Genomic DNA, 14,608 nt, shown 5'->3' with positions numbered 1-14,608 from the left:
CCATCCAACAGGAATGTGTGGTATAAAGGGACCAGGGTTACAGAAAGCAACTGAAAAGCTTGAAAATCTGTGGATTGGAAACCTCTGATGATAGGCATCTCTCTATGAAGAAGAGAGCAAAATATGTTTATATGACCCTAAACTGGTATCTCTTCATTTCTTACTCATTCCCTCAACAATCCCACCACCAACCTCGTTTATTTAACAGTAGCCCAGACCTTTCCTAGGACAAAGGATAATGAGTGCAGCAGTAAGGGTGGACACTTCAGGTAGAAGCAGTGAGTAAACTTCATCTCTGAGAACTTGTGAAAGAGGCAGCCATTCTTGAGGACCAGAACTTCTCACACCTGAGGCTTCCTCAGGGAATTGTTGATCACATCTGTTTACTGTGGAAAGTCTTGGTTTACTGAGGCACTACTTTGGCACTGGCAGGAGGTTGATGGGAATATAATCATTCCAGCTCAGCTATTCATCTTTAGCAACCTGTGTCCTGACACCTGCCGGTATTGCAGATTTGTACCTTGTCACTGCATGTAGAGTGTGCCTGAGAAAAATGGGAACAAGGTCAATGCGCCTGTTTCACAGAGAGCTGTTTCAACTTGTTCTCCCCCCATTACTCTTAACACTGTCTGTGCCATTACTCCAAACCTTCCTCTCTCCCCACCACCAAGCTCCCAACAGAATCTCCTGAGAGTCGTTACTCCTCAGCCCATCAGCCAAAGTTGTGGGTTTCCATGGTAACCAGGCAGCTGGTGTCTAGACACTCTGAGAGATGCCTTGCAATTGAGCTGTGGATCCAGCTTCTATCCCACAACCCCCTCCCCTCCCACCTCCTCTTTCCTCCCATTTCCTCTTATTTACAGCAGGCACTAATGCCAACACAGGATGGAATTTCCTTTTGACAGGCCATTAAAGGAAGGAGGGGAAGAGAGAGAGATGAAAAACCCAAACTTGTTCATCATATCAGTGAAGTGAGAAAACAACCGAAGTGACAGACCCAATGTGGTTCTCTCTTTCTTCCTCAGGAAGGATTTTATTTAATTAAAATATGTTAAATTAGGAAGAAGTGCCACTAGTCCATTGGGAGCCATCAGCATCTTTAAAAGCCAGTAAAAGCCTTTCAGGATACGGTTTCAGCTGATGACACAGCGCTGAGGTAGAACATTTTCACTATTTCTTAACAATCAATTTAATTTCTTTCTGTGCTCAGGGAACTCACACATCCATAAGGATTCCGAGAGGGAGAACTCTGGGGGGAGACACAGGCAGTTACAAGGGAGGACCTTAACAGAGACACCTCAGATCTAGAAAAGTCAAGTTTAGCCTCTCGCGTGTTTCTTCCAAGAAAGAGAAAAGCAGCACCTGACAGCAGGAGCTGGCCTGGTCACCACAAGAGAGCCCTAGTCTTCTCCTATTAACATATACAGTTTCATAGAACACAGTGTCGGAGGACTTGTGTGATGGTCCCAGACAAAGTAAGACCCTGTAATCATGTCTGCACACAGACTAAGTATGGACGGTGTCTAAAGCATACAATGGCCAAATCTTTCCCTAGCCTGGCTGTATGGATGATGATACTTACCTCACTCTTCCTTCTAGATATTTATGGGGAGGCCAACCATCAAATGACACTTGTGATAGCATCCAATAAAGAGCAAAGCTCTGCTTCCTTGAATCCATCTCCAAATCTCTTCCCACAAGCTCAGATCAGTCCTTCCTAACCCCTTCTTACTGCCTTGCTTCCTGATTCCCCTGGTATATGCTATCCCTAGCTGTGCTCTGTCAATAGACCAAGTTTTGTTCAACTGTGGGTGTGTTCCTGGTAATCTTTTGGTAGACTTTACCACATAAAATTTCTTTCTGCATAAATGTGGTGGTTACCTGAATATGGGGTCAGGATTGAAGTTGTTAGAATGAGTTGTTTGATGCAGAGCTGGTGAAGAGAAGGTAGAATTGAATCTTGGATTGTGTCTTGTTAGGGGATAGGAAGTAAACACTAGACCCAGAGTGGAAAGAAAAGCTAGGAAATAGCAAACATAAATCGAGAACTTTGTCTTCACTGAAGTTAAGAAAAAGGGGATATTTAAGAAGATGCCCAAAACAAAAATACACCAACAATGAAGGAGCTGGTTTTGTTCAGTCTGTTACAATAGGGACCCTCAACTCCCAACATAGTGTCTTGGTAGGATGGCTTTCCCTTAGCTTTTGTAGGAGGAGTAGGTAAGTTCTAGGTGGGCAGCTTACAACTGAATTTATTTTGCAATCAGGGAAAGTCTAGTCAGTTAGCGGAAACAGATTTATTTATTTCTATGTCTACCTTGTGTCAGGGGGAGAAACAATTCTGATCTAAGCTAGTCATTCATGAAACAAAGAATAGAAAGTTCAGGGGTCTGGCTTTGTCAGTAGGTTCAGGCAAAGGAGGAATGACCTGTCTTTGGTTTTGTTATGGGTAAACAAGGGAATCACCCATGAGTCTTCTGGAGTCATGAGAGAGAGAGTAGACAGCAGATCACTTGGGGAAGAAGCCATTTCCTAGAGTATAAAAACAGTCAGGAGACTTCAGGAAAAAAAAAAAAATTATGAGCGTTTCTTAACTTCTGCTATTTTCTAGAACATAGATTTCAAGTAAAGGTCAACACTTTCAAAAGGAGTTGGCAGAAGATCAAGAGTAGCAGTAAATGAGAAAAGTCCATCTGATTTGGGTAAAATTGGAGAGGGTGAATTTGAGGAGAGCACTGTTAGAAAAATGATAAAGTCAGCTCCAAAAGAACTAAGAGGTGAGACAAAGAAAAGGTGGCATAATTAAAATATATTTTTTTCACTAACTTTGTTGATTGAAGAGGGGGAAAAAAACAGGTAGGTAAAATTTTTGAAGACAGAGGCTGTTATCTTTGCATTTTTGGACCATCTTCTACAAAAGAAAGCATATTGAGGATATGTTTTGTTTTGGTGTTATTCTAGAGGAAAGAACTGCATGAAAACTTAGAGGGGGTAGATGTTAGCTGACTCTCAGGAATAATGTACAGTTAGAGCTGGAGTGGTCTGTTGAAGAGGAGGCTATCCATTTGCTGGGAGGATTCTTCTATTAGGTGAGTTGGCGGCAGGTCTCCAGCAAGCCTTTCTATTCTAAGGTATCTGTGTGTTGCTTTCAAATAAACAGGATTTTGAAGAAGGAAAGGGAGTAGGAGGTAGATTCTGGATATAAGGTGTGTCTTAGAAAATAGTTTTATTAGAGAAAAAACTCAGGGTGGAGAAAAGAGAGAAAGCCTTCCTAGAATGACCTTCCCCAGGGCAGTGCTGTGTGATGAGCAGGACGTGTATGAGTCCATGGTTCTATCTCACACAAGCTACAGACTGACCATGAATCTCATTCTTTAACTGATTATTGTCCCAATGTCTCCAAATAGCCAGGCGTCTCTAAATAGAAGAGCTTTGAGATCTTTACTGAAAAGAGAGAAACCAGCACAAATATGAATATCACTTTTTTGATACAGTTCTGGTTATGTTCCAGTGAGTGCTATTGATTCTTAAAGCAATTTTTCATTCAGAGGCAATGCTGTAATTTGACAGGCCCCAGGAAACCAACACACACAATGCTGAAAGAATTGTCCTAGTGAGAGGTGGGGATTGCATCTATTTACCCACACACAAGCATATAACACAAACACCTTTTATAGGGCTTTCTTGTTACAATAATCCTTTTAAAAACTAATTTCAAAATTGAGTTAACCTTCTCAGTCAGCTTTTGAACAATCTGCTTTCACTGGGAAGCAGAGGGAGTGACAGATGGGGAATGATATACACTTTTATGTCTTCTTCTCTGGATCTAGTACTGATCTCTTACAGATTCCGATATCTGTAGTTATTTCAGCTACTTCTGGACTTTCATTATCCAGTGACTCTTCAATTGCTTTCACTATCCAGTAATTCTTCAATCATTTCCCTGGTGGCTCAGATGGTAAAGAATCTGCCCGCAGTTCGGGAGCCCGGGGTTCAATCCCTGGGTCAGGAAGATCCCCTGGAGAAGGGAATGGCAGCTTATTCCAGTATTCTTGCCTGGAGAATCCCATTGCCAGAGGAGCCTAGTGGGCTATAGTCCATGGGGTCATAAAGAGTCGGACACAACTGAGCAACTAAAACTTTCTTTCCTTCAATCACTGAGTGTTTATGAAGCCTACCATAATCAATGATAACTATTTAGCCTAAGCCGCTAATTGCAGAGGTCCCCATTTTTTGTCCCCTCTCTATTTAGAATATTCACATCACCTCTCACCCTCTGTGCATAATGTTTTGAAGTTTGATAAAACAGTAGTCCTCAGCCCTGGTTGGGCAAGCCTCCAGTGTATCTAATATTACTTCTGATAGCTCTTAAGGTAAAATTCTATTGAGTTTATCTTTTATTTCATAAAGGAGAAAAGAAATGGAGGGAGGGAGGAAGAGTGATGAGGAAAGGGAAAGGGAGGGTGGAGAGGGAAAGAGTGGGGAGGAACAGACTTACACAGTGCATTTAGGACTAATAAGGAGAGATTCAAGTTAAAATCAAACAGTGGAATTCATCATCCCCAAAGAGACATTATGGTATTACAGGAGGACTGCTGAATTTTAATTAGCTGTGAGACTGGGCAAGTCACAGAAACTCTCTACCTTCAGTTTTTCTCGGAGTGAGGGGCTGAGATCAGATAATCTCTAAGATCTTCAGCTTTCATTATTCTGTAATTTTACAATTTCACAATTATGAGCTCACTTCATGATAACACATACAGATTTTGTATTTTTGTCCTGAGTTATGTGGTTTATCCACTTGCAGTGATAAAATTAGCAAGACAACTGCCAAGTCTTTAGTTTTCTTTGTGCTGTGTAGATACAGCCATAAGGGAAAATTAAACAACACAGATAAATAATTGTCTAGCTACTCTCAATCACTACCCAAACACATCATGGTGAGACATGGCAAAGCATGAGCTGAATATGACTCATAAATATAGTGCTTCTATTATAAAATTTAAATGTTATCCGAGCAATAGATATTTATATATAGGAAAAAAATTTAGACAGCTGTAGTCACTATTGGAGTGACCCTTGTAGAGTAAGAATTATTTCTAGTTTGGGCTTATGCATTTTAGCTGTGGAGTCAGATAATCAAATCATGTAATCAAATATCAGATCTTGAGATCTGGCATATCTAGATCTGCTTTTGCTTTTAAAGACAAATGTTGAAAATATTTGTAATTTTTATAATAAAGCATATTAACTCAAATATGTTAAAACATTACAAATCATTGGTTGAATTTTTAAATTGAAACCAGTATAATCTAGAAAATAGTTCACTAACTTTCTCTAGGTCTGACAGACACAAATTACCACACTTTTGATCACAAGATAAGACTTAGGATAACTCACTGTTGAAAGCAATGAATATAATGGAAATACCTTAGGAAATACAGTAATTTGAAATAGTTGGTACAATACCTAAGCAGCCTGATTCAATCAATGTAAAAAACTTCAAGAAAGAATAGCTAAGAGTAAATTCAATGAAAAATGAGCAACAGACACAATTAACCTGTTTGACATTTCCTTATCTCTAAGTATGGACCTAAATAATTAACATCAACTACATGAGGTTTGATTTTATAGAAAGTTATTAACTTTCTATGAAATGCAGGAAGAGGAAGTATAGATAATCTTTTGGTGAGGAGGGGGAATGCTAACTTCAATCATGTTTGATCAAGAGTCCAAAAGAAGTATGGCATTTCTTTGCCTGGAATTCTTTGAAGAAAGTGGCCACTTCTCCTCCATCTTTGATCTCTTTATTCTTCACGATATGCTGGGATTCCCTGCTTGAGAAATCCAAGAACTGAGAGAGCATGTGCATAGGCAGAAGGAATAACCCTATCAGAGCAGTCTTCCACGAGGCCCCAGGGATTTCTCCCCACAAACGTGCCTTGTCCACAGATGACTGAAAGCCTTCCAGGAAATGAAAAGTTCATTCTTATAATAAAGCTGGAAAATCTCAGTTTGATCATTTTCCTTGAGACTAAGGGACAAGATGTCCTGGGGTTTATTTTTCAAGTCTTGGATTCAATAATTATTATTGAATCAGAGAATTTTTCTTAAAATTGGATGTACTATCTTAAGCCTGGAGAATTGCCATCACCACTGTAACTTGCCTACTGGACACAAGGTTTACTGTATATCTGAGGGCAGGAGGTTCCTTGGTTCTTGCTCATCCAATATAGTAAATGTATTTTTCCTACAACCTGGAGGGAATCAAATGGAGCTAAGGCCAGGGATAAGGTGGTTACCTACAGACTGCCATGTAGGTATGAAATAGAGAAGATTGTCTTCTTAAGTAAAAGCAGTTGCAGAGAAGTTCCTGCCTTTTGAGACATTACTATTTAGCATCTTGGTTCTTGCATCAGAGAATCACGCCTCTCAAGTTTGGCCAACAGTCAGCTTTACCCCGGTGATTAATTTTGGACTTTAGACCTTGACTTCAAAGCTGTTTTTTCAAATAATTATTATTATTTTTACTCTACAAGCAAAAGCTTTATAAGGCACAGACTTCTCTCTCCCTTTCTTGGGATACTTTAAGAAAGTTTATCTTTGGCTGTGGGCTAAGAGTAGATGAAAGTGGAAGTGAAACTCTGTCAGTCATGTCCAGCTCTTTGTGACCCCACGGACTATACAGTCCGTGGAATTCTCCAGGCCAGAATACTGGAGTGGGTAGCCTTTCCCTTCTCCAGAGGATCTTCCCAACCCAGGGACCCTGGGTCCCCCGCATTACAGGTGGATTCTTCACCAGCTGAGCCACAAGGAGAGCCCAAAAATACTGGAGTGGGTAGCCTTTCCCTTCACCAGGGGATCTTCCTGACCCAGGAATTGAACCCAGGTCTCCTTCATTGCAGGCAGATTCTTTACCAACTGAGCTATGAGGGCTTCCCTTGTGGGTCAGCTGGTAAAGAATCTCCCTACTTTACTGACAAAAGAATAGCAAAGCAAGGGAAATATATCAATATATTGAATACCAATATGTGAAAGCACTGAGCACCTGGCTTGGCACATAGTAAACATTAACCCAGTGTTAGTTCCCTTCCAATTACTTAATAATAACATTTACTGAGCAGTTTACTAAAACATGCCATTTGTTATTAAGTACTTCAAATAATTAACACTTTTGAGTGTTTTAATAACCACATGAAGTGGGTACCAATATTAACACCAGCTATAGATAAGGAGAGTGAGACAATAGAAGTTGAGTAAATTACTCCAACTCATGGTAAGTGTCAGAGATGAAATTTTAAAGGAACTTAAAATGTAAATATAGTAGAAATAAAAAGCAAAAAAAGAGCAAAATATGACCACCCAAAGTCATGATCCCCAGGCTCCAGGCTGACATCTGGTACCCAGCTCAAGAGGAAGACCATGTAAGTAACAAAAGGACACATGTGAGTTTGCTACTGAAATTTCTTATTACTTTCCTTTGGGCCTTTGAGGAGATGATATTTAATATTCAAGAAAAGTGAAAATCAGAAGGAAAGGAAGCACACGCCCCAGCCCAGTGGTGATTGGTAGAGTAATTGTGGGCATAGCCCCAGGATGATAGCAGCTTCTATTTAATAAATGTTGACAAGGCTGCAGAGAGCTGGGCAGGTCCCAAGAGATAATGTTTTACTGGGAAATCCACTCAACCTAATTTCAGTAATGTAGGGCTGTGGAGGGGCCTGGACCAGTGCCAGTAAACAGGGCCATTAGAGTGCAGTGTAGGCACTGGCAGCTGGGACGCCGCCATCCCTCCTTAGCCCTGCAGCCGGTGCCTGGCTGAGCACACAAGCAGCCGCTGCTGCATATGCTCCCGGTATTTGCTCACCAACAGAACTTGCAGACGTGCTATTCTCACCCTTTCCAGGAAATGAATGGAATGCACAAAGGCAAGAGCTGCTTCCGGAAACTATTTTCAGCAGGAATCAGAGAGCCAGTTAGACATACCTATTTCAAGGACCACTGTGAAAACATCCACGTGGGTCTCCTTACTCGTTTAAGGCAACCACCACCTAGTTCCAGATGGATGTAGAAATGACTTTGATTTTTATTGCTGTCTTAATGAGGTCTTGATCTTTCTTAGGACTGGTAGTTGTGGGTCAAGAATATGAAAACTGTCAGAGTTTAACATATTTCAAAATTTATGATATTGTTTAGAGATATCAACTTTGCAAGTTCAGGAGAAGTGGCCTAAGAGAAAATATGTCTTTTTAGGCTGCTCTTGTCTTGTCTAGATTTTACTTTTCCCTTTACCAGCCCTTCTCCCACAAACAAAGCACATGAAAATAATTACTAGCATATGAATTCCAAGAAGGCAGATTTTTGCTTGGTATTTTAGTTGCTGTATCACCATTGCAATGCATTGCATTTGAAATGCATGGCACAGTGTGTGGTGTGTAATAAAGGCCCAGGACATTTTATTGAATAAATAAATGAATGCATGAACACATTTCTTTCTTCCCTTTTGAAGCACCTTTCAACTCTAGAACATGAAGAATACATGGCTTTACTGTCTATAATGTTAAATTTCTCTTTTTAAGGTAACACAGAAATGATAAAATTCATGAGGCTGCTAGTGAACATGGTGATTTCTGAGAGGTTCAGTGCTGGACATGAACATTCAAAGTTGACCAGTAGATACTGTCATTACCCTTGAAGATCTTAAAGGTCCCTCTCACTGCCAACATCCTATGATTATGAATTTCATTGCCTATTAATGGTATTAATACTAAAGTCTTAAACAAGAACAGGATATTTTCTGGTTTTCTCACTTTTCTTCTTAATAGTTGGAAGAATGTCTGGCACATTGCAGTGTTCAAAACCAGTTTATTGGACAACCAAATGAATAATTATATTTCAAATACTTTGAAGCATTTAAGAGAAATGATATGTAGATATTGAGGCTCTTTTAATAGAGAACAGACAGCAGTGACTTCCTGTCACAATAAACAGATGCATGTCCAGCTTAACCTTTTCTCCTGGACCCAGGCAAAGGATAACAAGAGAAAGTGAGGGAATTTGGAAAGATTTAACCTGATTCTACCTCCAAAAGTGGATCAAAAGTTTGGCTGCTTCTCAGAATTATCTGGATATTTGTTCCTTTGATTTCCCTTTTGAATTGTGTTCTCTTATTCCACAAATATACCTCTGTTCTCACCTATCCTGCTTACTTTCTTGTCTTTTGAGTTCCTTAACCTCCTTCAAATCATATATAAAAGCTCCCAAGTTTTTGAGTAAGAGAGGTTTGAAGTCTTCTCTTGCTCCTGCAGTCAATCTTTTATGTTCTTCTAGACAGTTCAAATCAATATCCTCTTTCTTTGCAGTTTGGAGAAGGCATTAAATATGTTGTTTCTTGGAACTGGTAAGAACGGTAAAGCACTGTGGGCATACCTATAGTCTCCATAGGTTTGGGCAGGGCTAGGGAACTAAATCCCACTCCAGTATTCTTGCCTAGAGAATCCTGTGGACAGAGGAGCCTGATAGGCTGCTGTCCATAGGGTCGCACAGAATCGGACTTGACTGAAGTGACTTTTGGAGAAGGAAATGGCAACCTACTCCAGTATTCTTGCCTGGAGAATCCCAGGGAAAGAGGAGCCTGGTGGGCTGCCATCTATGGGGTCGCACAGAGTCAGACACAACTGAAGTGACTTAGCAGCAGCAGCAGCAGCAGGGAACTAAATAAATTATCTGAAAGAACTGCAAATTGCTATAAAAAGATCTAACAAATGAATCTGAAAGCTTTCTTCTGGTAGAAAATTAAGTGATCCATTAGAGCATTGAAGTTCTGTGATCCATTAGGCACACTGCTGGTACATAGAGTATTATGAAGGTCAGAACTGAGTTAGTTTTCACCCAAAACTTTTGATTGGAAAATGTAATCAGTATGCTGGTTCTTCAAGAGTTGATAATGGTCACCTTCGAGGGATATAGCCTTAAAAAATCTTTATGAGTATTTGCAGATAGTCTTACTAGCATAACTACATTTTAACTCACAGTCAGTTGCAAACCCCACAAAATAGATCAGACTTTAAAACTTTGATCAAAAACAAATCATAAGATAAAATGACCTATCATAGTTGCTGTTTACCAGACCTGGAATTTATTTATTCGTAAAACACACACACAGATAAACACACACACACACACACACACACACACACATTTATTTTCAAAAAGATAAGCATTTTCTCCTACTGAAGAGATTTAAAAGAATTTATTAGATAGGTGTTCTAAAGAAGAAATTCCAAAACCTATATTTAGCAGCAATGGTCTTGTTTGGATATAAATGTTCAGCTTTATCAGAATATAAATACGTAGCTGACTGACTTCAAAGAAACATTTTATGAGCTCTTCTAATAGTCTCCTAAAAGTTTCCCATTTCTCTAGTCTCAGCATCTCTCAATTCTAAGAAATATTTGTTTGAAAAATTGACTCCTTGGCTGGTATCTGGAAAGTTGAATTTTGAGAGGGTTCTCACCACTTCCTAACTAAGAGTGTTCACCATGCCTAAACTCTTTGTGCCAACAATATGGTTTATGCTGGACATCTGTTTTCCTCTAGGAGTCTGGATTTGGTGTATGCTAGGTAGAGGGTGCCTATGTGACTAGCCCTCAATAAAAACCATGGACTTGTAAGCTCAAGAGAGTTTCCCTAGGCTATGACATTTCACACGTGTCATAATTCACTGCTGATGAGGAATTAAGCACATATTGTATGACTCCATGGGGAGAGGGCTCATGGAAGCTTGTGCCTGGGTTCCTCCAAACTTCGCCCCATACAACTTTTCCCTTTGTTTTTTTGAAAAAATTTATTAGGATATAGTTGCTTTACAATGTTTAGTTTCTGCTTCATAACAAAGTGAATCAGCTATATGTATACATATATTCCCTCTCTCTTGAATCTCCCCCTACCATCCACCCTTCTAGGTCACCACAGAACAACGAGCTGAGCTCTCTGTGGTATACAACAGGTTCCCCCTAGCTATTTATTTTACTCATGGTAATGTATATATGTCAATCCAATCTCCCAATTCATCCCACCCCCTTAACCTGCCTTGCCATGTCCACATGTCCATTGTCTATGTCTGAGTATCTATTCTTGCCCTGCAAATAGGCTCATCTGTACCATTTTCCTGGGCTCCAGATTTATGCATTAATATTTGTTTTTCTCTTTCTGACTTACTGTATGACAGACTCTAGGTCTATCTGCATCTCTACAAATGGCCCAATTTTGTTCCTCTTTATGGCTGAGTAATATTCCATTGTTTATATGTACCACATCTTTATCTATTCATTTGCCAGAGGATATTTAAGTTCCTTCCATGACTATTGTATGGCTATTGTAAATAGTGCTGCAATGAATATTGGGGTACATGTGCTGCCTTTTTTCCTCTTCATATCCTTTCATTTAGTAAACAGTAGCCATGAGTAAGGAGTAAGGCAACCCACTCCAGTACTCTTGCCTGGAAAATCCCATGGAGGGAGGAGCCTGGTAGGCTGCAGTCCATAGGGTCGAGAAGAGTCGGACACGACTGAGCGACTTCACTTTCACTTTTCACTTCCATGCATTGGAGAAGGAAATGGCAACCCACTCCAGTGTTCTTGCCTGGAGAATCCCAGGGACGGGGGAACCTGGTGGGCTGCCGTCTATGGGGTCACACAGAGTCGGACACGACTGAAGCGACTTAGCAGCAGCAGCAGCAGCAGCAGCAGCCATGAGTAAGACTATATGCTGAATCTTGTGAGTCCTTTAGCAAATCTCTGAACCTGAGGGGAGTCTTGGGGATCCCAACACATGGAGTTTAATTTAATAGCAGATATGACGTCAGGGTGAATGGATTCTCTTTCCATTAGGTGGCATATTAGTAAGCTGTCTATAGTATGAAATCTGTGAGTTCTGTCAGAAAACCACGCAGACAAGTTATTAGAAAATCAACTCTTCCCTAAGGAAAAAATGATCCCTTATAAAGGCACAAAGTATTTCTTATTTAGCAAAACACTCTTGCTTTATGGATAAGTATAGTCATCTGGAATGTTTTTGACTGCAAAAAACTAAAAACTACTACAGTGGCTTAAAGAGGTTAGTTACTTGTCTCACATGAATAAGAACAAGTCTAAGGAAAAGTGTCCCAGAAGTACTATGGTCGATCACAAGTAGGTTTTTTTCTGCTTTTCTGCTTCATCACACTTGTGCGTGTAGTGTTTCCAGGTGGTGCAGTGGCACAGAATCGCTGCTGATTCAGGTTACGTGGGCTCGATCCCTGCATCAGGAAGATCCCCAGGAGAAGGAAATGGCAACCCACTCCAGTGTTCCTGCCTAGAAAACCCCATGGGCAGAGGAGTCTGGCAGGCTAGAGTCCACGGGGTCACAAAGAGTCGGACACGACTCAGCACACATATCCTTAGTGTATAGTTTTTGTCTTCATGGTCTCAGGCTGGCTGCTATACTACCAGGTATTGTTTGATGTCACAGTCATCAGGAATAGGAGAAAACAAAGGGCAAACACCTCTTCTAGAGTCCTCCGAGGGAACCCTGTCTCTAAGTGACCATCACTGTGAGACATGAACATCCCTACCTCCAAGGGGAATGTACAAAGACGAGTATTGTACTTTCCAACCTTTATAATTTTAGAAATAAGGAGTGAGAGGTTTGAAATGCATGTTGAATGATCCAAATAGTATCTGATAAGTCTGACATTGATACAAAAGAAATACAAGGTCAAGGACTTCTCTGGTAGTCCAGTGGTTGAGACTCCATGCTTTCAATGCAGGGAGCACAGGTTCGATCCCTGACTGGGGAACTAAGATCCTACAAGCCATGCAGCAAAAAGGAAAAGAAATACAAGGTCGTTGTGGACCCTCTATGTGTGGACACATTGACTGTATGGCTGAGAGATTACAGACCATGGTAATTTCTGTTTAGTGGACTCCTTGCCCACAATATCATGGTTTGATTCCTCAGCTCTTTCCTATGCATCACTGAGCAACTTCTTGGGGGTAACCTCTTCTGAACCTGGAAATTACATTACTGAGATAGCAATGGTCTCTTTATATCTGAAATCTTTTATGAAACAGTACGAAAAGAAGAAATCCATCGCACTGTCATCTGAGCATATGAGACAAAATACTAACTCTCCTTCTCTCACCCTCCACCTCTCTGTTTTCTTCCTCAGAAGCTGTAGATGAAACCAAACCTAAGGAAAGTGCCCGGCAGGATGAGGGTAAAGGAGAAGAACATGAGGCGGACCAAGAACATGCCTGAACTTTAAGAAATGGCTTTCCACGTCCCCACTCTCCCCTCTCCTGAACCCTGTCTCTCCCCACCCTCTTCTTAACTCCACTCTGAAGTTTCCCTTCCTGTCCTGCTCACATCTGTGAGTCTGTCCTCTCCCACCCACTAGCCCTCTTTCTCTCTGTGTGGCAAACATTAAAAAAAAAAAAAGCAGGAACGATCCCAAGTCAAACAGTGTGGCTTAAACATTTTTGTTTCTTGGTGTTGTTATGGCGAGTTTTTGGTAATGATGATCCAATCATTTGGGAAATTCTTGCACTGTATCCAAGTTTTTTGATCTGGTGCGTGTGGCCCTGTGGGAGTCCACTTTCCTCTCTATTTCTCTCTGTTCCAAGTGTGTGTGCAATGTTCCATTCATCTGAGGAGTCCAAAATATCAAGTGAATTCAAAACCATTTTTCTTTTCCTCCTTTTCAATGTGATGGAATGAACAAAAAGGAAAAAAAATTCAAAAAACCCAGTTTGTTTTGAAAATAAATAAATAAAGCAAATGTGCCAATTAGCGTAACTTGCGGCTCTACGGCTCCTTTTTCAATCTGAATATTAATAAACCATGAGAGTAATCAAACTCCAATGGCTCTGTGTTTCTCTACCACCTTCTTATGAGTTGGGTTGACACACTGAGGTTCTTACATTTTATCTTTTTTTTCTGGCCTCCCAGTCTGATACCAACAACCCTGACAAAGAAAAGATGGATGAAGCCATAAGACTTCAGTCAAAACAAATGGCGTAGGTCCTTAATGAGCCTATTGGGCACCATGTTATTTTTGTAGGACTGCTGTAACAAAGTACCACAGACTGAGTGGCTTAAACAAGGACCGACATTTATTTTCTAACAGTTCTAGAGGCTTGAAGTCCAAAATCAAGGTGTTGTTGGCAAGGTTGAGTCCTTCTCAGGGCTGTGAGGGAAGAATCTGTCCCATTTTATAAATGACGGCCTCCTTCCTGCAAAATTCTTAGAAACCCCCAGGCTTTGGTTTAGATAATTTTATATCTCCTCATTTTATAAATGACGGCCTCCTTCCTGAATAACTCTTAGAAACCCCCAGGCTTTTGTTTAGATAATTTATTTTTAACCCAAGTATTGACCTGTCTATTTGATTATTTTTTCAATTTATTAACTTCTGTTAGACTCATCCCTACACAATGCAACTGATAGACTCTTGATTAGTCATAATCATTGTTCCTGCCGGTGGTGATAGTATACAAAGAGAAGGTACATTTAGCACATCCACCTTTTTCCAATATCCTTCCAGTTTCTGTTTTTTAATATCCTCTGC

The 14,608-nt window shown here is 40.4% G+C and overlaps 1 protein-coding gene across 1 annotated transcript in view; it reads left to right on the top strand.

The window, feature by feature from the left end:
• GAP43 (growth associated protein 43) overlaps positions 1 to 13,896 on the top strand; it is a 97,954-nt gene extending 84,058 nt beyond the window's left edge. The window contains exon 3 of the mRNA XM_043874473.1: positions 13,211 to 13,896. Within this exon, the coding sequence (XP_043730408.1) occupies positions 13,211 to 13,299 (89 nt within the window). The 3' untranslated portion in view covers positions 13,300 to 13,896. The remainder of the gene's footprint in view (positions 1 to 13,210) is intronic.
• The last annotated feature ends 712 nt before the right edge of the window (positions 13,897 to 14,608 follow it).

Source organism: Cervus elaphus, chromosome 19 (genome assembly GCF_910594005.1).
Source record: "Cervus elaphus chromosome 19, mCerEla1.1, whole genome shotgun sequence".
Taxonomy (NCBI): domain Eukaryota; kingdom Metazoa; phylum Chordata; class Mammalia; order Artiodactyla; family Cervidae; genus Cervus; species Cervus elaphus.
Note: the sequence above shows the minus strand (reverse complement) of the source record. Positions and strands in the feature narration are given on the sequence as shown.